Source organism: Xenopus laevis, chromosome 5L, assembly GCF_017654675.1.
Source record: "Xenopus laevis strain J_2021 chromosome 5L, Xenopus_laevis_v10.1, whole genome shotgun sequence".
NCBI lineage: Eukaryota > Metazoa > Chordata > Amphibia > Anura > Pipidae > Xenopus > Xenopus laevis.
In genome coordinates this window covers 28,320,914-28,348,092 of record NC_054379.1, presented here as the reverse complement: position 1 = coordinate 28,348,092, position 27,179 = coordinate 28,320,914, and the positions used below count along the sequence as shown (strand labels likewise).

Sequence of the window (27,179 nt, the reverse complement as noted above, 5' to 3'; positions counted from 1 at the left end):
CAGTTTGACCCATTGAACATAATTGCCCCCCATGGCCACCATAGCACTGGAATTATAGGAAGAACTGCATTCTAGTTAACAAACATGGGGATTGGCAGCCGGAATTGTACTTTGCACACTGCACTTGCACTCATAAACGAGCCCTGGGTTAGAAGAAAACTCAAATTACCATGTTTCTGTGCAGGCAGCGACCATATTATCGGTAAAATGGCACAATGTTTCCTCCTTTTTACCAAGCAATACAGTTTAAATATTTAGTAGTATGTCTAGGATAAACAGAGAGTCCAGAGAGTCTAGGACAGCTATGGAACATGTTATGCAGAATGCTCAGGACCTGGGGTTTTCTGGATAAGGGGTCTTTTTGTAATTTGGATCTCCATACTTTAAGTATTTACTAAACCTCAAATTTATCTGGTCGCGCTTTTTGGGACAAATACAAAAAAAAAAATATTTATTTTTATGCTGCAAACTACCCGAATCTGGAAATCCACCATGTCAGACCTGTCTTGTGTATAAGTCAATGGGAGATGTCCCTATACCAATTGTAAAATATAGTGGTCTGCGCTGGGTTTAGCCCGATAATCCGATAAATTTGAGGTTTTCGGGCAAAAACTTAAAAAAATCAAGCGCTTTGGGGGAAAAATTCTATCCAGCTATTTTACCGAATTTTTCCAGTGATCCAATTAATTTATTAAATGAGGCAAAATCAGGGATGGGAGTTTCCTCAAGCTTTTTTTATTGAAACAATGAGATAAAATGAGATTTTAGTAAATAGCCCCTACTAGAAAAAATCATGTAAACATTAAATAAACCCAATAGGCTGGTTTTGCTTCTAATAAGGATTAATTATATTTTAGGATTAGGATCAAGTACATGGTACTGTTTTATTATTATAGAAAGAAAGAAAATAATTTTTAAAAGTGAATTATATGAACATAGTGAAGATTATGGAAGATGGCCATCAAGTTCAACCCCTCCAAATGAAAACCCAGCATCCATACACACACCCCTGCCTACTCTTAGATAAATTCTATATACCCATATCTATACTAACTAGAGCTTAGTATCACAATAGCCTTTGATATTATGTCTGTCCAAGAAATCATCCAAGCCATTCTTAAAGGCATTAACAGAATCAGCATCACAACATCACCCGGCAGTGCATTCCACAACCTCACTGTCCTGACTGTGAAGAACCCCCTACGTTGCTTCAAATGAAAGTTCTTTTCTTCTAGTCTAAAGGGGTGGCCTCTGGTACGGTGATCCACTTTATGGGTAAAATGGTCCCCTGCTATTTGTCTATAATGTCCTCTAATGTACCTTATTTACCTGTCACCTTGCCAACTGTCTGAAGCAAACATAAAGGGGGTTATTTATTAAAATTTCTTAAAATCTCTTTTCACTAGAAAACTCAAACTTTTAGAGGAAAAAAAAACCTTGATTTGTTATACCCCAATGGAGCAAAATGCCTGAATCCAATATTCCGCCATCTTAGACCTATTGAGGTACCGTATAGGTCAACTGGAGAGGCACTGATCTCGTTTTTGTGGTCTGTGCTGCGTTTAGCCCCAAAATCCGACCTTTTTTGGGGGAAAATTCAAGCAATTTAGGAAAAAACCCAAAAAATTGGTACAATTAAGGTAAAAGCCCGAAAAATTATAGCGATTTGAGTTTTTGCTTGATTTTATCGGATTTTCCTGCTATCGAGTTTTTTAAATTAATAAATAAGCTTAAATCGGGCATGGGAGTGTGGTCATGTTTTTGTTTTTTTTAAATAAAATATTTAATTAATTGGGGTTTTAATAAATAACCCCCAAAGACATGAGCATCTTTATAACATATTCTTATGGTTCCTTTCTGCCTGCTAATGCAATGTTATCCTATTGGATTGGAATAAAGCCAGACGTTGCTCCTTCTTGCCATTACTTCTCTCAGTGACCCTTGAGCAGTCCATATTAGCAGCACTATTTTATTTGAGATATAAGGGCACATTTACTAAAGTGTGAATTTTCTCTAACTTCACCACAGCTCGCCTCACTTCACCGGTTGTATTTTCACAGCACATCTTCATATTCACAAAATAATCGCAATCACTTTTTCAAGCAAAAAGTGGTGAATTTTCCCCAGGAAAATTCGCCAGTATATATCCCCATGCAATATTAGTGGGGAATATTCTCTAGAGAATTAACTGGGTTCCTTTAGGAAAGTGCTTGCTTCTATTTCATCTAACGATATGTAGATCTTCTGCACTTGTAACCCACACAGCAGTTGGACCCCCACCTCTAGCTCTGAAGCACATTGGCAGCTGTAATTTATGAGCGTTTGTGCACAATTAATTTTGAACACATATAGGTCAGCGTTTCATGAATATGCATATATTCCAATCAGCATACTGTACACAATGCAATAATGTCTGTAATGTATAATTAGGCTTTTTAGGCCATTGAACGGAAAATCCTGCATCAGGAGCAGTATCATAAATACATTCTTGACAAATTACTGCAAAGTGTTTTAACACTACAATGGCCAAGCTTCCTATTCCCCCGAGGTATGTTTGCTGTACTTTGGGCAAGTTGCTTTTTTGTTTTTTTTATTATTATTAAATAATAAATATGCATAAACTGGTTAAAAAGAAAATCTAATGCCTCTACTTTTGTTTGCCTAATATACTGTGAAAGATTTAAATTTGTATATTAAAATGTAAATGAAATTCATCAAATGCTCCAGTTCTCTAAAAGGGAGTGTTAGATAGAGAAGTTGCTCATAATATAAATAATCATGATGTATTACTAATATATTATTTCAGAAATACACTTTTCTTTTAAAATGTTAGAGTAAAACAGATCCATACCACCCTCCCTTAACTTCCTATGAGTGTTTAAGCCCAGGACACTTCTTTGACCTCTGAATTTACACTTTGTCACCTGCCAGAGAAATGAATTACAGTACAGTACAGGTATGGGATCCCTTATCCAGAAGCCTGTTATCCAGAAAGCTCCAAATAATGGAAAGGTCATCTCCCATAGACTCCATTTTATCCAAATAATAAAATGTATCTCTATAATAATAAAACAGTACCTTGTACTTGATCCAAACTAAGATTAAGTAATCCTTAGATAATTAATCCTTATTGGGGACAAAACCAGCATATTGGGTTTAGTTAAAGTTTAAATGATTTTCTAGTAGACTTATGGTATGAAGATCCAAATTATGGAAAGATTTGCTATCTGTAAAACCACAGTTCCCCAGCATTCTGGATAACAGCCCCCCCCTGTTTAGGCACTTCAGTCTTTTCTTGTTTATATCAGTATTAGGGATGCACCGAATCCACTATTTTGGATTTGGCCGAACCCCCGAATCCTTTGTGAAAGATTCAGCCAAATAACGAACTGAATCCGAACCCTAATTTGCATATGCAAATTAGGAGGCAGAAGGGGAAAACATTTTTTACTTCCTTCTTTTGTGATAAAAAGCCAGACAATTTCCCTCCCTGCCCCTAATTGCATATGCAAATAAGGATTCTTATTCGGTTCATCCGTGCAGAAGGATTCCGCCAAATTCGATTCCTGCTGAAAAAGGCCCAATTCTGGCCGAATCCCGAACCGAATCCTGGATTCGGTGCATCCCTAATCAGTATCCATAAAGTAATGGGCTGGAATAGAATTCCCTTATAGTAGTTTACAGCAAAGAAGGGGAAGTAGTCTTTAATATTTATTAAGAAGCCTCCAGGATCAATAGTATTCAGGATCCAGGATCCCATACCTGTGAATATCAGTATTCACATGTACGGGATCCATTATCCAGAAAGCTCCAAATTACAGTCACCATCTTGATCAAAAAAGTGAAAAAAAAAAAATCCTTTTCTTCTGTAATAATAAAACAGTAGCTTGTACATGATCCCAACTAAGATATAATTAATCCTTACTAGAACCAAAACCAGCCTATTGGGATTAAAGAGTTACTGACACCAAAAAATGAAACCTTTTTCCATCTATCATAACATTGTGTTTGCATGCTATTTATAATTTTGCCATAATAGTATTTACCGAATTCAATAACAGTACCTGTCTGGTCCCCCATGTTCCTGTATGAGGGGGCTGCCATATTTGTGCAGCAGGAGTCTGTTCGCATTAGAAACTCTTAACTGACAGGTTGGCAAAACAGTCAGGTTTAGGAACTTCAAGTAACAATTAATTACATATGCAGACCAATCAGCTAAAAACAGTCAGCATGACCTATAGGTAACTTTTAATGTACATTAATATTTTAAAAAGTATTTTTTTAGTGTCAGTTTCACTTTAATGTTTAGGGGATTATTTTGCTTAAAATGGACTCTAGGGGAAACGGGTAACTCGGCACGTTCTAGATAACTGGTAAGGGATGCCATGCTTGTACTCGGTACTGCATTTAGGTCCAGTGCCATCCTAGCCACTGGACCTCTGCACGTCCCCCAGTTGAGGAAGTGACCTGATTGCATACTGCCCAAATGTCCCGTTTTTTGGGACAGTGATGATTTTGACAGCTCAGCCCGCAGTCCTTGTTTCTTACAAAAATGTCCTGAGTGTCTCCTTGATCTCCTGCACTGATGCCAAAAAAAGATACAATATTTGTAAAACGTAATTAAATTAGAGGCTTTTTGGCAAAGAGAATAGCATACACAGCACCTGCACTTAGATACATTTGTAACTATTTAAGAAATGCAAAGATACAATTAACTAATTAACTAAGATAAGCAGGTCTCTTGGGAAACTGAGACTTGCAGCTTAAAGGAGACATATAGGATAAATGAAACCCCCATAATTTTGTAGGCAATAATGTATACTATATGGTGCTAGTTTTGGCTGTAAATTAATATTTTCCTCAAAATTAGCCCCCTTATTTGTGCTCCCCATAGATGGTTTATGTTCCCTGTTTCAAATGAGTGGTGGACGTGTCCTAACTGTCCCAGCCAGAAGCACAGTAGGAGCGACAGCCAATCACAGCCCTGCAGTCACAAGTAAAGACAGGCCTCAGTTCCCTATCAGGCCAGCCTAGCTGCTGATTGGTTCCTGTCCTACAGTGTAGTGTGTTGAATTCCCCTGGCTTCCCTGCACAGCAGGAAGTGGAACAGATGGGCGGGACTAGTAGGGTTTTTGCAGAAATGTTTAAGAAAGTAACTAGAAACACTACTTTTTAAAACACATTCCTGTTATACATTGCAGTTCTTAGATCTACCAGGCAGCTGTTATCTTGTGTTACAGAGCTGCTATCTGGTTACCTTCTTATTATTCTGTTGTTACGGTGCTGGTGGGGGAAGGGAGGGGGTGATATCACTCCAACTTGCAGTACAGCAGTAATGAGCAACTGAAGTTTATCAGAGCACAAGTCACATGACTGGGGGCTCTTGGGAAACTGACAATATGTCTAGCCCCATGTCAGATTTCAAAATTAAATATAAAAAAAATCTGTTTGCTCTTTTGAGAAATGGATTGCAGTGCAGAAGTCTGCTGGAGCAGCACTATTAACTGATTCATTTTGCAAAAATTTTTTTTCCCATGACCGTATTTCTCCCATTGACTTATACATTAATTCAAATGGGTCTCAGGACCTCTCCCATTGACTTATACATTAACTCGGCAGGTTTTAGGTGGCGAATAGTTGAATTTGAATTATTCCCAGGGTAAAGGTTTGATATTTATTGAATTTCAAACTCAAATCAAGTTTAGATGATTTCCAATTCGAATTTGTGAGTTTTGACGAAAAAAAACAATTAGAAAATTTGAATTTACTATTCAGCCCTTGATAAATCTGCCCCTTTATGTATCAAATTCCAAAGTACCGAAAGTTCCGTTATCGGACAAACCTCGGGTCCCGAGCATTCTGGATAACAGGTCACATACCTGTACAATTATACGTACTTATACTTTAATTAGCCCTGGAGCGCCCCCGCAATTCCCTTTTAGTATCTAGTTATACCACACCTGCTGTCAGTGCTCCAGAGAGTCCTTTTTCTCCTTTGCTATTATATTGGTCTCCAACTAAACTTTTGCAGACTGATGGTTTAATAATGGTATCACGTTCTGTCCGTGTGCATGATATAAAAGATCACAGCGATGGTAATTTCACTAAAGCTTGATTTAGGAGTGGCTGTGATGAAGAAGTTCACAGAGACAATTAGATTTTGTGGCATTTAAAAATGAGTTCTAGAAAGTGATATAACTGCAATCAAGACTTTCCAAAGTATACTTCTGATTTTCATTTTTCTTTCTTGGACAGAGAATCATATCTTAACTATTTATCATTTAAAATTGTGACTGAAAAGCACTCCTTCGTAACAGATCTCTGCAATAGATGTTTCTCATTCTTTCCGAAATTGCTTAAAAAGTCACCATGGCTTCTGTATCACTATTTTTTTTTATGTAAATTTGCAAAGAAACCACTGATCTGCATCACATAATTGCTGTGAGTTCTGCACTTTCAATATGACCTAACAGTGTTCTAGCAAGATCCAGGACAGTGATCAGTCATTTGTTTTACTGACCTCTTAGAGTGTAAGTTCCTGTGAGCAGGAGCTCACAGTCAGTTGCTTGGGGTGTATAAATAAATGATGTTTATGATGAAGTTGAAGTGAATCTGGAGATGACAACTAAATGGCTTCCCTGGGCCAAATAATTGGCCCAAGACTAATTTTTGAGATCAATTTCATTATCCAAATGGTTTCTGTGTGGCTCTAAGGGCCCCGATTGTAAGGGAACGATTAGGTTGTCTGACCATATAACAATCCAAGGAATGTAGAGTGAGTGGCTTTATGTAAGACATACTGTTTACATCGCTGTAGTTATAATACTGTACCTAGATTAGGCAGAGGAGGTCTAGTATTAGAATCTTAACAAAGTTGAAATATTATCCAAATTTGGCAAATTGCTCTAGTATGGGTGACACACTTTGCTCATTAAGTGGATTATTTATCAAAGGTCAAATATCGAGTTTTTCATACCTCAAATAAACTCACATCTCAAATGGTATCATAATTCTTATTTAAGAAAAAACTTTAATGGAAAAAACTCGATTCTGCGAGTTCGAGTTGCGAAGCCTGAAAAATCGAGTTTTCGGCAGAAAAAAACTTATAAATAGCTCAAATCGTTAGAGTTTTTGGGCAAAACGCTCTTAAAGGCTATTAGTTTTTAAATGGTTCAATGGACCTTTGCCATTGACACCTACTTGACCTCGACAGGTTTTAGATGGTATATTTTCGGATTCACCATATTACCAGGTCGGGTATAATAATTCTCAAAAAATTCGAGTGAGATTTGACCCCAAAAAAACAACTTGAAAAGTCCAATTTTTGCGGAAAACACATTTCGACCCATAATAAATCTGCCCCTAATTGTTGTCAGTCATTTTTGCCATCAAACTCTGATACAATCTGATTGCAGAAGGGCTTTGGTGGTGGAACTCACTACAGGTATTGGACCTGTTATCCAGAATGCTCGGGAACTGGGGTTTTCAGGATAACAGGTCTTTCCAGCATTGGGATCTTCATACCTTAGGTCTATTACAAAATCATCTAAACGTTAAATAATCCCAACAAACTGGTTTTGATTCCAATTAGGATTAATTATATCTTAGTTGGGATCAAGTACAAGCTACTGTTTTATTATTTTTTTTTTTTAAATTTGTTTTTATTAACTTTTTCAAAAAGACATACAAAAGTACAGAAGAAAACAAAAGAAAGTCTTACAATTGTCTACCTAGGGTAGTCAGAGGTTACATATTAGGTACAACAAAGCGATATGCCTGCATTTGCTTCATGAAGAGCAACACAACCATGCCTAAGTCACTGCATGAAATGAGTGAGTAGCAGTGTCAGGCAACTCAAGCCAAGGACCCCATATCTTTAGGAATTTTTCGGGACACCCTCTAGCTAAATACACAGCCTTCTGCAGGGGGAGAATTTCGTTTATTAATCGTTTCCATCGACTTAAAGAGGGGGGGCAAGTATCCTTCCAGGTCAGCAAAATGGCTTTCTTAGCATAATAGAGTAGTTGCAAATAAAATAATCTCTGGCAACGGGGAAAATTAAGTGGTTCAGTGAGACCCATTAGACATAGCTCCGGGGAGCGAATATTCGGTAAGTCAAAGCTAGATTGAATATAATCTAGTACCGACCCCCAGTAACCTTGTATACTAGGGCATTCCCAGAACACATGAAAGAGAGTACCAACCTCCACACCACATTTGTAGCATGTGTCTGGTGTTCCCGGGGTAAATCTTGGCAAGTCGTTGGGGGGTGAGATACACCCTGTTGAAAAATTTATCTGTATCAGTCTATCCCTATTTGAAATGAAAAGTTCTGGAATCTGCTCTATGACACCCTTCCAAGCCTCCTCATCCATAGTTGGGATATCTACTTCCCATTTTAGGCGTAAACGTTCCACATGTGAGCCCGAGGATTTCTGTAAAATAGCGTAAATCCATGATATGGCTTTTTGGAGCCCTGGCTGCCGGAGATATCTTTCAAGCGTACATTGGTTTAAGTCTAAGGGACGGAACCGAAACTGGGCCTGAAAGGCATGGCGCAGTTGCAGATAGCGAAATATCATATTAGATGGTAGCTGATGCTCTGTTTTCAAGGTCTGGAAGGGTTTAAGCTGCCCTCTCTCTACAATATGGGTTAAGTATTTGATTCCCATAGACGCCCAAAGCCCAGAATCGGGAAGCCCCTTAAAATGTTGAAGTTTGGAGTTCTCCCATAAGGGGGTACCAGGCGACCAGGTATCTTGGCGTGGGTACATGCGCTTCATATATAGATTGAAAATTTTTATCACTGGGGTCATAGATGAAGTATGGGGAAAAGCGGAGTTCTCTCCTCTGTACAAATGATTTGCCAGGGCCTCAAGTGAGGTGGCACACGCCGCTTCCACCAAAAGGGCATGATTATTCATATCTACCGTCAGCCACCAGTGAGCATAAACCAGTTGTGAGGCATGGTAATAAAGTAAAAAGTTTGGCAACGCCAGGCCTCCCCCTGATGTAGGGGACTGTAGGGCTGCTAGGCTGATACGGGGGGCTCGATTCTCCCAAAGAAAGGAGCTGGTTATTTTATCCAGTTGTTTGAACCAGCTTTGGGGTATATATGTTGGGGCATTATGTAACATATATAAAAATTTAGGCAGGAAAATCATTTTGACAAGGTTCGCCCTTCCCACTAGGGAGAGAGGAAGGTTGGCCCAGGTCGTAGTTTTCCTGCGGTATTCCTGTAAGACAGGGTCTAAGTTGTTGGGTATATATTCTTTGGGGTCTCTATGAATTATCACACCTAGATACTTAAAGGAGCTAGTCCATTGCAGAGGAGAGGGGGTTCGGGCCAGGGGTGGTATCTGATCGATTGGGAATATTGTAGATTTCTCCCAATTTACTCTAAGCCCAGAGTGAGCACCGAACTGGTCAACCACTTGCAGAAGCCTAGTTAGCGAGGCCCCCGGGTCTGCCAGATATACCAGCATATCATCGGCATACAAGGACACCTTCTCTTCCAGCTGACCTAATCTGAGACCAACTATGCCTGGATCTCTGCGAATCTGAACGGCCAGTGGTTCTATCGCTAACGCAAACAGAAGGGGGGAAAGAGGGCAGCCCTGCCTCGTGCCTCTATGTAGCTCAAACGGTTCTGAAAGGTAGTTGTTGACTTTGACCTGCCCCGTTGGGGATTTATACAGAGCTTTTATCCACTTGACAAATCTGTCCCCCAGACCAAAGCGGGCCAGGACCTCCCACAGATAAGACCACTGGACAGTATCAAAGGCCTTGGCCGTGTCCAAGGAGACCACAACCCTCACTCCCCTGTTATCATGGTGGGCTTGAATATTTGTATACAGACGCCTAATATTGATATCTGTTGCTCTTCCTGGCATGAAGCCAGTCTGATCTGGGCAAATCAGATGCTCTATTACCCCTTTAAGCCTGGTAGCCAAGACCTTGGCAAATATCTTAATGTCTGCGTTCAGTAACGAAATGGGACGATATGAGTCGCACAAGTGGCTGGGTCTGCCCTGTTTTAAGATCACAGTTATCGTCGCTAAAGAGCAGGAGAGCGGGATACTGCCGGACTCAGCAGAATCATTAAAAAGTGAGGCCAGGATAGGGGCCAACAGAGTAGCATTCGCCTTGTACCACTCAAGCGGTATTCCATCCGGGCCGGGGGCTTTATTATTAGGGAAGTTAGCTATTGCGTCTTTAATCTCGTCGGCCGAAATAGGGGAGACTAAGGATTCAATCTGTACACCAGTTAGTTTTGGGAAGGGTGTCAGCTCCAAATATTCTTCCATTGCGGTCCTATCGTAGCAACCTGATTGATATAAGTCCCTGTAAAAAATCCCAAAGGCATTCGCTATTGCTTTAGCGTCTAAGAGCTCCTCCCCGGAGGGTGCAATCAATCTAGGTATGACTGTCAGCTGCGTGGGGTCCTTCGCTAAAAGCGCCAGCAATTTGCCACTCTTATCCCCTCTATCATACCAGGCAGCCCGCCTATTCACTTCGAACTGGGAGTATTTATCGGTAAGCAGGAGGTCTATAGATCTTTGCGCTGCTGCTAAGGCTTGTCTGTGTGAGGGGCTATCTCCCTGAGTCAAGTTGTTCTCAGCTTCCAGTAGGTCCGTCTTGGCCCTCTCTATGTCCCCCTCTACTCTAATACGCTCCTTCTTAATGAGTGAAATATAAGCACCCCTAGTCCACGCTTTACATGCGTCCCAAACTGTTGCTGCTGCTGCAGTATCTGCATTTATTTCCCAATATTCTTTCAGCTGGGGCTGGAAACTCTCTAGTACACATTGGTTGTGAACCCATTTTGGGGCCAAACGCCAAGGGTAAGTCTGCTCAGGGCCTGGGAATTGGAGGGATAATTGTAGGGGTGCGTGATCAGAACACACCCGGGGTAGGAAATCAGCATTTATGACAAGGCGGAGTGCCTCTTGGTTAGCTAAGGCGAGGTCTATGCGGGACAGTGCAGAGGTTGCTACAGTGAAGCAGGAGTACTGCTTAACATTGGGATGTTTGCACCTCCACGCATCTAGTAGTCCCGCTCCTGCTATCCAGTTAGAAAAAATTGAGGAGTCCTGGGCTAAAGGCCTGAGCCTGTCCATGGAAGAATCAGGGACTGCATTGAAATCCCCTAACCACAGAGTCGGGTACTGCCCCATATTTGCTACATGCATTAGTATCTCATCGAGAAGGAGTACAGTAAAAGGGGGAGGGACATACACATTGATGAGTATTAGGCATTGATTCAACAACAGGCATTTTAAGATTACATATCTACCTTTCGTGTCAGTTCGCAGGTCTTCTACTCCCAGACCTAGCCCCTTCCTAGTGAAAATTGCCACTCCCCTGGAGTGCGAGGAGTATTCGGCATGATAAAGGCTGCCCACCCAAGCCCGTCTCAGTGCCAGTACTCTTCTCCCCGTGAGATGTGTCTCTTGGAGCATACAGATATCTGCCCTTGTTTTTTTAAGATAATCTAAAATAATAGAGCGTTTGATGCGGTCATTCAAACCACGCGTGTTCCAAGACACTACTTGTATCGTTTTCTGTCTAGACGCCATGACTATCCATCCCACAGGGACCTAACCTGAATGTTCAGGAGGAGACCTAGGCCATGCTTGAAGCCCTGAGTAATTGATGCGGGTAGAATTGTAAGACAAAGCAGTAAGAAAAACATATAAAACATGTAGATAGGAAGCCCAACTTGAGTCAACAAGTTATCCCCCCCCGGTACCCCCCCCCAACCCGGGGATACATCAGTCCCTAAACAGAGTACAACTTGAACTACTAGGGAATGTAAACCAGTATTTCCCCCTAACTGCAGTAATGCCCTGTGGGGCCTTTAGAAGTGCTGCGCATAAGCTCCATCTAGTCAGTTATTTTTTTTTTTTGGGTGACGAGTGACCAACGTAATTCTGTCAAATGTGGTCCCACCTTTTGGTACAGGAGGAGAAACAGAATATCAAAATAAAACATAGTATGCTAGCCTCGAAGATGCTATGAGTCACAGAGACTGTCTTTTGGTGGTGAGGGAATCCAAAATCAACTCAGTATAAGTCATAAGCAGATGATTGGACCCGTAAACACAAGGGAAGCATTTAGAGAGAGACGGGAAAAAATTCCAAACAGTTCGTTGACATTAAACACAATATACGACCTGACAAAGCTCCATCCTCCGGACTATGGAGTGGGACGTCTGGGAGAGGAAGGCCGATGCTCCAACCACTGGATGATGTCACCCGGGGCATAAAAAAAAAGAGCTTTTTCCCCATCCAGGATCCTCATTTTGGCTGGGTAAAGCATGGCATATTTAATCCCCCGCTCTCTCAATCTGCGGCGAGCCTCAGTGAACGTTCCCCTTTTTTTCTGGATCGTAAGCGAAAAATCAGGATACAGAGAGACTCTCGCATTTTGGAAGGTAATATCGCCTTTTTCTCTAGCAGCTCTTAAAGCGGCATCCCGATCTCTGTAATTAAGCAACTTGAGGATCAATGGCCGCGGTGGTGCTCCCGGAGGCAGACGCCTGGCAGGAACCCGGTGTGCTCTTTCAACCACGAAGTGTTGGGAGAAGGTGGAGGGACCCAAAGTGTCCTGTAGCCATCTTTCAATGAAGTCTTCGGTTTTTGCTCCCTCACATCCTTCTGGCAGGCCCACTATTCTGAGGTTAGATCTACGGTTGCGGTTTTCCAGGTCGTCCACTCTAGAGGCCATAATCGTGTGTTCCCTCTGGAGGTGTTGTACTTGTTGGCCGAGTGTTCCCATCTCGTCCTCCAGCAGCCCAGTCCTGCGTTCCACCTCTGTCGTGCGCTCACGGACTGCCTGCAGGTCCTGCCTCAGGAGAGAAAGGTCAACACGCACCTCTTCAATTTTCGAGGTGAGGGTCGAACTGGTAGCTGCGAGTTTGGTGGTAAGAACCTCTCTGGAGTCCGCGATTGCCTGCAGAAGGAGTTGAGTGTCTGGGGCCGCCGGCCCTGGATCCTGTGGAGCAACCGCTGCTGAACCCTCCAGCTCATCAGAATGGGCCGTGTCGTCACCCTGACTTGGCTCTCGTGATGCTTTTGTGGGTTTTGTATAGCCATCAATCCGTTTCTGTGCAGCTTTTTTTTTCTCCATCTCCTCTCTGCAGGGACACCGTCCCTAGTGGGTTGCTTGTAGTCAGGACTCGCAGTAACAGGTGGGTCAGGCAACACTCACCCAGGATAATATCAGGGGTATGGAGCTAAGGCACAGCGCCTTTGGTTAGTTCATTGTTTCCAGCCACACAGCCCCCTTCAATGTGTGATCTCAACTGCTGGACAGGATACTAGCGGTATGGCCCAGGGGATTGGGTAAGGCAGCCAGGTAAACCCTCTCTCTGCAGGATCAGGATGTGTAGGGCCTGATGAACCTCCCCTGCTTGGCTGTGGTACAATATGCAGGGGGCCCCAGAACACTGACAAGGCTATACAGTGGCTGCTGCGGGCTGTAGATGGGTCCCCAGGGCTCCAGCACCACTCACCCCACCGTCTGATGTCAACCCCGTGTCCACCACGACGTCCCCGAGGTGCTGCAAGAGGAACCGCGCTGATGGTAGGGCCGCGGGCGGGTTCCGCGTTTACGCAAGGCCGCGGCTTCAGGCCTAGCGCTAGGCCGCAACCCGTCCACAGCTTATACAAGTGCTGGGCGGTGCGGGCTTGCAGGAAACGGCTGCCGGATGGTGCCCCAACCCTCCTATAGAGCCCCGGTAGGTGGAGTGCGCGCTCGGTCGGGTGGAGGGGACTTAACTAATGCTGGAGCCCCGGGAGCGCCTCAGAATGCGGCCATCAAGCTGCGTGGTTGGCCACGCCCCCCTCTACTGTTTTATTATTACAGAGAAAAAGCAAATTATTAATACAATTTTGGATTATTTAGATAAAATGGAGTCTATTCGAGACAGCCTTCCTGTAAGTCGGAGGTTTCTGAATAACGGGTTTCCGGTTGTGTTTATTATCTGGTGCCCAGTTTTAAAAGAGAGGGCATCACACATAAGTCCTATACATAAAAGTCCAGAACAAAATCTGAGGTGGCATAAGTAGCACTGATGTAACTGTAATGCTCTGCTTAAAATAAATAATAAAAGAAGCTTGTCTGCTGATTTTAGAGAAGATTAAAAAAAAATCTAATGAATTTTTTTAAACAAAACAATGTAATCTGCTGAAAAAAAAACCCTCTGGTATCAGATCTGTCATTTACCATTTTGTTTTAGTGTCCTAAAGCAGAGTTAATTAACAGCTTTGCTTCTCAGTGGATCAGTGCAATTAATCATTTTATGACTCTTTAAAACAACTTATAATAACCCATTATTATTAGAATTATGGGCTGAATGAACCAAGCAAACACGGCATTGCCATGTACTCTTCTGTAGTAGGTTATCAGTCTGAAAAAAATACTACTGATATTGAATAAGGCGTGTCACTGCAGCACTGGCCAATAAACTACCAATATATTTTATTTCAACCAGCCCCTGTTAATGTTTAATTGGTCATTAAAAATGAATTAAGTTGATTTTCAGAGCGTGATGTAAAAGTGTGCAGTTCTTTTTGAAATTCCATTATGTGTTCTCTTCCATTGCTCTTTTCAGATAATAACTGAATGTTGAGTAGAATGTTTTATGATCTCTCATAAATACATTTGCCAATTCTAAGGGGGTTAGAGTTTTAGAGTTATATCAGCTTTTTAAAACCGCCAAAGGTCTCCGGTTAGAGTTTTAGAGTTATATCAGCTTTTTAAAACCGCCAAAGGTCTCCGATTTAAGAAAAAACTTCAATGGAAAAAACTTGAAAGGCCGAGTTTGGGTTTAACAATCTGAAAACTCGAATTAATCTATTCGAATTTATATCAGTCACGCTCTATGGGAGAGGGGGAAAAAAGGAGAGATAATCCATTGTTTTTTTACTTTTTAATATTAATATTTTCTTTTCATTAGTAATTACAAAAGTGACAAGGATAAATGTGCGACATTGCCTGCTTTAGTTTAATTGTTTTGTTTTATAACTTCACTTAGAAGTACTAGGAACAGCAAATGAACAAAACATTCTGTAATTATGCTGTAATTATTTTTCTGAAATTGTTCCAGAGATCATGCTTGAAAATGGAACTCAAGCTTAGAAGTGCATGCACCTGACAAAGTAAATTAAGTTTTGTCCTTCGTTTCAATCTCTAAAATTAATAGGTGATCGCAGCAACAGGTGTAAATTTGTTTCAAGGCAGGATATTTTCAAAAGTGCATATACTGTTGTGTAAATAACTTAATTCTTCCGAAATATAGTCAACAGTGATTTTTGGATTACTGAAGAATGTTTACTTTCTGTCTTAGTACAAACATTTCTTAAAGCTGCACGTTTATAGTAAGGTTTGCATAGGTATGATATTCTGAGACAATTATCCAAAAAAACAGTTATTCAGGGAAGGCTATCTCCAGTAGACCCCATTATAAGCAAATAATTGTAATTTTTAAAAATCATTTCCTCCTTCTCTAAAATAATGTACAATATCTTGTGCTTAATCCAAGATAATACTTAATACTTATTGGAGGCAAAACAAATTTAATGTTAAATTATTTTTTAAAAGACTTGGGGGGGGGTTATTTATTAAAGTCTGAATTCTAGAAACACAAAAAAATATTATATTATAATATACCCGAGGCTGCAAAAAGTCTGAATCCGAAAATCTTCAACCTGTCAAGGTCCTGTAGAAGTCAATAGCAGAGGTCCTATTGGTAATTTGAAGATTTTATTGTCTGCGCTGGGTTTCGTACTATAATCCGAACGTTTCTGACTTTTCTGCCGACGGATGGACACAGATCTGTTGGGGAGGCCTTTGGGAGGGCCCCATACACAGGAAGATAAGCTGCCTAATTGGTCTAAAGGACCATAATTTACATCTTAAATCTGCCCGTGTTTGACCACCTTTAGTTGTACCGTTGATAATCTGAACGTTTCTGGCTTTGCCCCCGATTTCACAAAAATATTTGGACAGCTGCACAGATATCAGTTGGGGAGGCCTTTGAGAGGGCCCTATACACAGGAAGATAAGATGCCTAATTGGTCTAAAGGGAAAAAAAATTGTCATCTTAAATCTGCCCGTGTATGACCACCTTTAGTTGTACCGTCAACCCCCACACATTGAGCCCCAAAATCATTAACTGAAGAGTTAGTTATTACATGTACTATAAGAGTATTCTGGAACAACTGCTGGGGCTGTCCTGTCTGTGGGCCTCCAGATTGTTGAGGGATGTGGAATCTGTAGTTCAATCACAGTTGGACAGCTACAGGTTGGGCATCATTGTTTCATGCCAATCTCTGTAGCCATACTTGATTGTGAAGGTAATTATTCAAATGTGTCATATCACAGTTAAACATAATTCAAGGGGCTTTTATAAAATGAATCTCCTCCATTTAAGCAACATAAATGTTTTTCACAAGCAATCTGAGAGATGCTCTTACCTCCTCCAACACGCAAATATTCTTCATTTTTGCTGCTTTCTATCTGAAGACATCGTAGGAAAGCATTTAAAATCTGATGCGACAATGCTTCTCCGAAAAATCTATCATGCCCAGTCATGTGGATAATGTAATATCCCCTGTGCTTGGCAGACTGAATCGTTGAAAGGTGTTAACTATTCAATTTTCAACCCTGCTGCAGTTTCAGCAAATAAGTCCCCCAAAAGATTTTTTTGTTTGTTTATTTTTAGCTCATTATTATTTTTTTGTAACCGCTGAATCATAATAATCTGCAGTGGGAAACTTTACTGGTGAATAAAGCTCTGGCTGGATCTATGCATTTCTGTTGCTCGGAATGACAAATTTCATTGCTTCTCAGAGTATTGAGACAAAGCTAGTAATCGATCCTGTGGGGCTACTGAGAAGCTGACTGTGACAGGCCAAACAGTGATTTATAGACAGCTTTCAGGTGTTCCTCTGTTCCCAGTTCACCTTTATTAGGAGACGTAGATTTTCTAATCTTCTACAAATTTGTATCAGACATACTGAGTAGAGTTAGTGGAAAAGGGGAATAGGGTGGGTCGATGAAGGCACCGGATATAGAACATAAATAAGCAGTGACAGAGATTCAAGTATAGGACCTGGAGTTTTTTGGATAACAGATCTTTCCATAATTTAAATCATACCTTAAATCTACTAGAAAATCATGTAACCATTAAATATACCCAATAGACTGTTTTTTCCCCCAATAAAGATTACCGTATATACTCGAGTATAAGCCGAGTTTTTCAGCATCCAAAATGTGCTGAAAAAGTCTACCTCGGCTTATACTCGGGTCAGGGGGCAGTTGCCGATATTGCAGTCACTTTTAATCATTCCTATACCAACAGTTCACTTGGGGAGAGACTGCAATATCCCACAATGCCCTCTGTTGGTTTTATGAAAGAATAACAGTGCGCCCTCTGTTGGTTATATCAAAGAATAACAGTGACTGCAATATCACACAGCGCCATCTGTTGGTTGTATCAAAGAATAACAGTAACTGCAATATAACACAGCGCCATCTGTTGGTTGTATCAAAGAATAACAGTGACTGCAATATCACACAGCGCCATCTGTTGGTTGTATCAAAGAATAACAGTGACTGCAATATCACACAGCGCCATCTGTTGGTTGTATCAAAGAAAAACAGTGACTGCAATATCACACAGCGCCATCTGTTGGTTGTATCAAAGAATAACAGTGACTGCAATATCACACAGCGCCATCTGTTGGTTATATGAAAGAATAACAGTGACTGCAATATCACACAGTGCCCTCTGTTGGTTATATCAAAGAATAACAGTGACTGCAATATCACACAGCGCCATCTGTTGGTTATATCAAAGAATAACAGTGACTGCAATATCACACAGCGCCATCTGTTGGTTGAATAAAGGATTAACAGTGATGGCAATATCACACAGCGCCATCTGTTGGTTATACGAAAGATCAGTGATGGTTTTATGACACACAGCACTCTCTGCCCAATTCTCTGTCACCATCAACTTTGCAAAGAAGTCCGGTCGATCGCTGGGGGAGTCTCTTTGGCGGAAGGTGCGCTGCTGGGAGACAGGGCTGTCAATAAGTTTTCCCAGTTTTTGTAGGTAAAATTAGGTACTTCGGCTTATACTCGGATCGGCTTATACTCGAGTATATACGGTAAATAACGGATTCCAGTACAAACAAATCTAACAAAATAACTGCCTTTTGCACAAATTCTGCATGTAGGCAGACATGATGTCTGGTGATTTTAATAGAGTGAGCTCTAATACATCTTCTAGGCAAATGGAACCCCCCTATAAGATATATTGGAACTAACTGTCAATGAATATCTTACACCCAACACCTGCATGAAGAGAGAATGAGGAGAAACAGATGCTGAGAGAGGAATAGTGAAGTTAAACTTAATTATTTCAGAAACAGTACTTAATATTTCATTTATTGTATTTAGAAAGTTTCTTATTTCAGTATGCTGAAGCTTATATTACATTTTCATTTTCGCGATAGTCCCCCTTTAATAACTGTGCTGATTCTTCCCCGTATCTATATTGTACAATAAAGAAAGGATTGTAACTCATGTATAACTACATTGTAGTGTGGTAGTCCAGTTGTTTTACTCTGTATGCGGCTGCCCTACTTTCCATTATTATTTTCTCCCAGTGACAAATGACAGGCTCCTAACGCTTATTATACATGTCTGCCTCTGATTTCAGGAACAGACTCTGGCTCTAAGAAAAGAAGGTATTGGAGTTGTCTTGGATTCAGAACTGCCTCATCTCATCGGCATCGATGACGATCTTCTGAGCACTGGAATTATTTTGTACCATTTGAAGGTAAAGATCGGAACATCTCTTCATCGACTTCTGTTTGAATTGCCTCTGATTTGAGCTGAATGCCTTAAACAATAGAAATCATTCAATCCGTCCTTTGTTTTTCGAGCACAAAGGTTAAAATCTTTAACCAAAGAAGCCCTCAGAGAATACCTTTTATAAAGTGTTGGAACGACCCAAGGATTGCTTTCTGACTGTGTTTTTATTGACACCACTATGGATATACCACTGTACCATATTAGTACAGTATAATAACTGCCTTTATTTTGTAGGGGGAGCTGGAGTTGTTGATTTTGTCTTCCTTTTCTCTTTGTAAAATAGTAATGATTTGCAAAAAAAAAGTTCAGTTGTCATAGACTATTTTATTACAATTTTATAGTTTCCTTTGAATCTCCTCCTTTTAATTGAAACAGTTACCAAATGATCCACTTGCTTTTACCCCATATGCACCAATTCAGAAATGTTGTTTGCTTTAATATAGAAAAAAAATCTGCCCCTTCCTATATCTTTAGTTTGTGATGCCCAGGCAGCCAACTTACATGCACATAAATCATTTACGTATGCATATCGTATACATAAAAATGGACACATTAGCTGATATACCTCTGATTTTATACCACAGCCTTTGGACACAAACCAAAGCTTTATCATAAAGTTATTCAAGGGTATTAGATTGACTTTAACGTACATATATATGTGGGGGTTTTTTTACATATAAAAGAATATTTTATGACTGTGTTGCTAACAGTGGCCTTGGCTTTAATGGGAAGAAAAGAGCAGTCATTTTCCAAACTATTCTTATTTTTTTTTTCTAGGAAGGGCGTACATATGTTGGAAGAGAGGACGCCGCAGCTGATCAAGACATTGGTAATTTAATACAGAATTGGCCACAGCATGCAACTCACAACCTTATATGTAAACATAATGATAACTTGTTGCATGTATTGCATGTAAACTCTTTAGATGGAATTTATTTTTAAGATGTCAAAGCTTATTGCAGCTAACCTGCATATTTGGGATAGATATGAGCACATGCAGAATTTCCCTATAGCCTCACCAGCTAGGACCCAAAGACCTTTCCTCAATGGGGCTTATATAAGGGAAGAGAAACCATTTTTTTTAAGAAACAGTTAGTTTGGCAAGCTTACAAAAGAGATAGTGATCTCATGCAGGCAATCATTGGTGCTATAACTACTACCCCTCAATGAAGAAACTGGGACAGCCAATACAAGAAATGTGAACTTAGACTGGTGTGAAAAGTGGAAGAAACCTCTCTCTGTCATTTACTACATGGTCCTTAAACTGATTCTGTCATGATTTTTATGGTGTAGTTTTTATTTCTAAAAATTACACTGTTTACATTGCAAATAATTCCCTCTACCATGTAAAATGTAATTCCTAACTCAATAAGGATATATGTTTTTTAGTTGTAATATTGGTGTGTAGGCAGCCATCTCAAGTCACTTTGCCTGGTCATGTGCTTTCAGAAAGAGCCAGTGCTTCACTATGGAACTGCTTTCTGACAGGCTATTGTTTCTCCTGCTCAATATAAATGAAGGAGTTGCAGTGGGACATGGATATGATGCGTTTTGAGTATCCCTTTAATGATAGAGCCTCTCTTCCCCCCCCCCTATCGATTGCAACCAAGACAGAACTCAACATATAACTTAGTTCAAAAGATTGGGGGGAAATATATACAGAGATATACATGAATTACTTAGAATAGTGATAGAAATGTCTTTTAAACTGACCTTGAGGTGAAATTACACTCTTATGTGTCTCCGAATTTTCCCAGCTTCTTCCAATCTGTGCCAGAGGTGTAATTCAGAGACGGGTTCTTTCTCAAATATATAGCTAAAATGCCCTGTAATAAAATCATTCTGGGAAGACGTGCACTTTTATTTAGAAGACTACACAAGTATCATCTGAACCAATCAAATTGCTTCTATTGATATTTCATTATAATACAAGGAATAGATCCATTATTAATTTTATATATGAGCATCCCACATACTATATGCAACAAAGCCCTTATACCCAAACACTGAAAGTCGATCTCCTCCCCACCTTCTATTAAGGAGAGGGTTAACTTAGTGGAAGAAACCATAAAGTTGGAGGAAACTACATCAAATTTTACAAATGATTTCCCTTTTTCTATTATAATAAAACAGTACCGTGTAAACTAAAATAATATAAAATAATCCTTATTGGAAGCAAAACCATCCTATTGGGTTTATTTAATGTTTAAATTATTTTCTAGCATACTTGAGGTATGAAGATCTAAATTACAGAAAGATCCTTTATTCGAAAGACCCCAGGTCCAGAACATTCTGTATAACAGGTCCAATACCTGCACAATATTCACAATGTTTTTATAAAATTTAAATTCTAATACTTTCTGTACTATGCTAAGAAGACTGTACACACTTCTATCCCCCCATACCTCCCGTTTTACCCTCTTCCATAACCTTTTGCTGTTCATATAATAATCAATACATAAAGACTGGTTAAAAAAAAGATGTCAAAAGCTTGAAACACACAGGAACTTTACATATTGAAACATGACAGTAAATATTTTCATATGCCCTTCTGGGCAGCCATATTCATGGATTTCCCAATAAATACTTTACATATTGAAACATGACAGTAAATATTTTCATGTGACCCTCTGGGCAGCCATATTCATCGATTTCCCAATAAATATGGCAATTTCCCCCCAGGAAAGTATTATGAGTAACACATGAAAGCACGACACAACAGTAATTTTGCTGCAATTTACACCAAGCACAGAGAACACTTGTTTTGAGACCCTGAATGAAAACCTTCATGAACAAGCAGTGTTTTACTTGGCTTCTTATACAGTGAAAGTGGGAACTGGGACTTTACAGCCAACGCAATGTTTTTATATAGGCTGCTTTACATTACAGGATATTTAACTGGCCGGTAATATAAACAAAACACCAAAACGCTTTATGTGCCTCTTATGATGTTATTTACCTTAAAATGGCTGTTCAAAATGTCTTTTTCAATTCTTTACTACTCCACGCGAGCTTCTATATCAACTGGCAGACCTATAAAGAAACTCATTTCTTCTAAAGATATTAGACTCTCTGAAGCATGACACCATTTTTACAAGTGCAGATTGAGTGTTTTGGGCAGCATGAATAAAGCTGTACCATCTGTGAGACGTAGCTGAGCATGAGATACACTGAATGCTGGGTCTTCTGGATTATGGATCTTTCTGTAATTTGGATTATCATTTTAAATCTACTAAAAATCATGTAAACATTAAATAAACCCAATAGACTGGTTTTGCTTCCAATAAGGATTAAATATATTTTCGTTTGGATGAAATAGAAGCTACTGTTTTATTATTACATGAAAAAAATTAATAATTTTTCTTTGATACAATTCTTTGGTATAATGGAGTCTATGGGAGACAACCTTCCTGTAATTCAGAGCTTTCTAGATAATGGGTTTCCAGAATGCCATACCGGTACTATATTATATTCTATAGCTTCTCTTCCCCAGAAAGCAAAGTATATGTGAAGAAAAATGAAATAATATGTAAAAATTAGGATTATTTGATTATAGTAGAGTCTATAGGAGATGGGCTTTCTATAATTCTAAGATTTCTGGATAATGGATCCCATACCTGTTTTGATGATGGGGAAAATGTACCCTTTTGTCCATTTTTAATATTAAAATTAGCAATTTGATTATAATGGAGTCTATTTAAGATGGCTTTCCGTCATTTGGAACTTTTTGGCTCATGGGTTCCTGGATAACTGATCCCATACGTGTATAGGAAATACTTAGAAAGTGCATAAATAGTTAGCAGGCCTGGGATTCAAAAAGGCCCTGGCATTCCAAGTACACAGTGGCCCACAGTGGCCCCCAGCAGCCCACTTAATAGTGAGTGTCTATGGCATTTTACAGCAGCCCCTCTGGCATCTGCCAGAGCCCACAGATTGCCAGTCTAGGGCCTGCTAGTTAGGTTCCCTGACAGTCTGAGCATTCAAAAAGAAAAAGATTTCCTGTCAGGGCTCTAATTTGTTAGGAGTCAGGACAAAGCTGTATGCTGAAAGTCCAATTTGCAGTGGCCAAAGGATGAAGAGCAAAAGATCAGGGCAGGCAGCAAATAGTGAAGTCAGGATCAAGCCAGGCGGTCAGGAACCTATGGATCAAGTCAAAATCGCAATTTAGGAGCACCCAGGAACTATACCAAGAGGGAATTGAACCCGGGTCTCTGACATCCTTTTTTTATTGAATTTTTTTCACCAAAACGCCATCTTGAACACGAAGGGGAGCGCTCCTAACATTGCCTCACTATACAAACCTGCTTCAAAATGCCAATATCTCAGAAACCATTTGAAATGTAAAAAGAATGTTTATGTAAACCATATAATTCAAATCAGTATGTTTTCCTTACACTACAAATGCTAAAATAAACTGTTTAAGGTCCAGTTCTTCTTTTACCAGCCTAGTAACAATCCTGGCCATTCAGCAGTAAATCTGATAAAGAGCATCGCTCGCAAAAACCCCCTTTTCACCTCGCTTCCCCACACCAAAAATGTATTTTTGTGCCAGTTCTTATTTCTCACGCCCCCCCACCTTTCTTTCTGATTGTAGTTCTGCACGGGCTGGATTTAGAGAGTGAGCACTGCATCTTTGAGAACCTCATCGGCACTGTGACGTTAATTCCCCTGAATGGATCTCAGTGCTCGGTAAATGGAGTCCAGATACTGGAATCAACGCAGCTGAATCAAGGTGAGAGCTAAAGAAGCAGCATATTTACTTTAAATCTTTATTAGACTTTATTAGACACGCCGTGACTTCAATATATCATTTATTGTGCTGATCCTTTTTGCCAGTTAAGGCTTTTAAGGAGAAGTGACAAGAGGATTAACATTGACTATATTATGGGAATAACTTGAACTTTCATCTTTAGGAGAAAAAAAAAAAGCTGACGCTTAGAATTGAGAGATTACTCTACTAGTACTCGGCATTCATTTCCTTTCCATAAAATCAAGTGTTTTATTCTGAATCCGTAATATTCTACATGATGGTGTACAAAGACTTGCTTTCCAGTAGCCTAAGTGCTAGATCCCCAGGCACTGGAAGATTAAAGGACATGTAAAGCCTACATTTTCCTACCATATATATAAGTTGGGTATATCTTCCCCACCCAAGTCACATCATTTGTACTGCATATACCCCCTCCATTTGCCAGCGCCATCACATTTTAATAGAACAAATAGCAGCTTTCACCCGGTGGCCATTTTCTCTTTGACACATCATCACTAACATTAACATCTGCAAACAGGACATAAATGCTGTAAAGTTCATGCAGTGCAGAATGCAGGTTACACAGGCACAACATACTCTGATAAAAAGTTCTGCTGGGGTTGAGCACTGTAATGGTTAAGCTGAGCTCAGGAGAAGTGGTTAGGATGATAAAATAGGATCAGAGAGCTAGAGTTTCTATGGCAACCTGCAATGCTATCTCTTCATTGGCTGTTAGACCGGAGGGAGTGTTTAGTAGTCTGAGCTGAGAAGAACTGAGCATGCTCATGAGCCAACAGCCAAAGTAAATTTCTGAGAGGGGAGGCAGAGTGGGTTAGAGGAGGAGAAGGAATACTAAGTGATTAAGGGGACGCTGCAGCCTTACTATTAACATTTTAACATCCAGAGTGGCAGGTATGTAAAGATTTCAAAGAGGCTGTTCACTGATTACATTTTTGTGTGTGTGTATGAATTACTGCTCACTTGTAAACATCTTGTTGCTATAGGTTACTAGACCTGGTATAATCATTGCAACTTTAATAACATATTCCTCCCAATGTGTTCAGTGGGAATCATTAGCACCAGTGATTTACAGATCTTTGTTGATTGAAAACGCTCAAGAACGAATATTCAATACAGTGGGAAGCAATACAGGTCATTTTCAGGAGTTGAACATTTCCCCGTTTGCAGGCTAATATAAGTAACAGCAACATAGAAATTTTGGGAAATAAAGCAAAATAAATATAGATTCGTATGTTAGACATCCATAGGGGAAAATAAATAATGTCGTAATGGCCTTTAAATATGTGCAAATTATGAATAATATTTGGGGGAATCGATCCACTTGCAACTTATTTATTTTCTATTTTTCCCCTTTCAGCAGAACATTAGTTTACAATTGTTCCCATTGGAGAGTTCGAATTAGTGTTACGTGCAATTGTTGATTTATTTCGCTCTGCTGTTAGAATTCAGTAGGGTGCAATTCCTTTTTTTTAACAACCAACATGTCATAATTGCTTTTAATTACTAGATCCGGTAGATTTTCATCAATCCATTTATTTGCATAAAAGCTGCCATGGCAACCCAGTTATTCATGTCCCGATTATGACAGATCTTGCTCAGTGCTGGTAGAAATCAATAAGTGGTTTAATGCCGTCATTTTTGGATAATAATATGTGTTATTCTTTATCAGCCTTGATCTTTTTCTTTGTTGTGCACTCTGGGAGGCACATTTATCAAAGGTCGAATTTCGAAATCATGTGCGTTTATAAAAACTCCCATAAATTCGAAATTCAACCAATCAAAAAAAATCTAATTGTTTAAACTCGGATGAATGGAATCGACCCAAAAACTCAAATTCAAATTCGAATTTGACAAACTTTCTCCGAAAAAAACATGAAAATCAGGAAGCTGCAAACAACTCACAATTGATATCTGGATGTCTCCCATTGACTTAAACAGAAATTCGGCAGGTTTTAGGTGGCGAATAGTCAAATTGGAGTTCTTAAAAGGCCAGAGTATAATAAATCTCGAAAATCTAATTTTTTTTTGAAAAACTCAAATTGAATTGGAATAACTCCCTAGTCAAATTTGACAGTTTTGACCATAAAAAAAAATTTCAAATTTTTAATTTTACCCTTGGTAAGTCTGCCCCACAAAGTGGACATGGTAACTCATCAAAACAGCATTAAATGGGTGTAGTTGGATTTAATTAATTTTGTATTCATTTATAACGCAAATGCGAATCATGAAACTTGTGTGTTTGTGTGGGAAGGAAACTGTATAGGATCTGTTATCCAGAAACCCGTTATTCAAATAATTGGAAGGTTATCTCCCATAGACTCCTTTTGTAATTAAATGATTAAAAATGTAAAAACATATTTCCTTTTTTTCTGTAATAATCAAACAGTACCTTGTACAGGTATGGGGCCCATTATCTGGAAACCTGTTATCCGGAAAGCAGGTCGTCGCACCATAGACTTCATTCTATCTGAATAATACAAATTTTAAAAAATGATTTCCCTTTACTTTGTAATAATAAAACAAAAACGTTGTACTTGATGCAAACTAAGATGTAATTAATCCTTATTGGAAGTAAAACCATGCTATTTAACGTTTGATTGATTTTTTAGTACATTTACGGTATGAAGATCCAGATTACAGAAAGATCTGTTATCCAGACAGCCCCAGGTCCCGAGCATTCTGCATAACAGGTCCCATACCCTTACTTGATACCAAATAAGATAGAATTAATCCTTATTGGAGGCAAAACCAGCCTATTGGGTTTAAAGGACAAGGAAAGTCTAAAATAGAATACTGCTATAAATACTGTATTTTGTATACTAAACATAAACATGAACTTACTGCACCACAAAGCCTAATCAAACAAATGATTTATTCTTTCAAAGTTGGTCACAGGGGGCTGTCATCTTGTAACCAACCAGTATCACCTTCCAGCCGCTTCCCAACCGGGTATTGCGGGCTTCCTGCTGGAGGATCGGGCGGTGTGTCTGTGCATTGTAAGAAAAGATGCACGTATATCATCTGTATTGGGCTTTCTCGTTCCTGATGAACAGTTTGGGGGGTTGGTGATGGTGCTGGTAGAGCTACATACATACCGAGGGGAAAAGAAGTCACTGTGCTGAGTTTTAATCCGATAAATTACTCAGAAAGTGACAATAGTTGGTTTTGATTAGTACAGAGCAATAAGAGGGAGCTACTGGAGTCTGTTCCAGCAGGTGCTAGCGCTCGTTTGCCCTGGTATTGAACATACCTACAAAAGTGGACGGTGCTAGGCGAGAGATATGTTACACCCATGCTTTACATGCCCTGAGCAGGACTGCCCGGTGTGTGTGTGTGGAGCGGGCGGTGTGTGTGGAGCGCTTCTTGGAGGACAGTTACCGGACAGTGGCACAGGGCACCAAGAAGGAGGGTTGTTGTATCTGAGGACCTTGTTACTCCAGCAGTGCCAACATCACCTTCCACACGCTGCCAGTAGAAGATGGGAGAAGAAATCGAGTGCCGCACAATGGATTGTCGTCGC

At 39.9% G+C, this 27,179-nt stretch overlaps 1 protein-coding gene across 4 annotated transcripts in view; it reads left to right on the top strand.

The window, feature by feature from the left end:
• LOC108716574 (kinesin-like protein KIF16B) overlaps positions 1-27,179 on the top strand; it is a 163,066-nt gene that overhangs the window by 68,714 nt on the left and 67,173 nt on the right. For all 4 annotated transcript variants that reach the window (XM_018262802.2, XM_041562627.1, XM_041562626.1 and 1 more), the window contains exons 13-15: positions 18,734-18,853; positions 19,666-19,717; positions 23,483-23,620. In XM_018262802.2, coding sequence (XP_018118291.1) covers positions 18,734-18,853; positions 19,666-19,717; positions 23,483-23,620 — 310 coding nt within the window. The remainder of the gene's footprint in view (positions 1-18,733; positions 18,854-19,665; positions 19,718-23,482; positions 23,621-27,179) is intronic.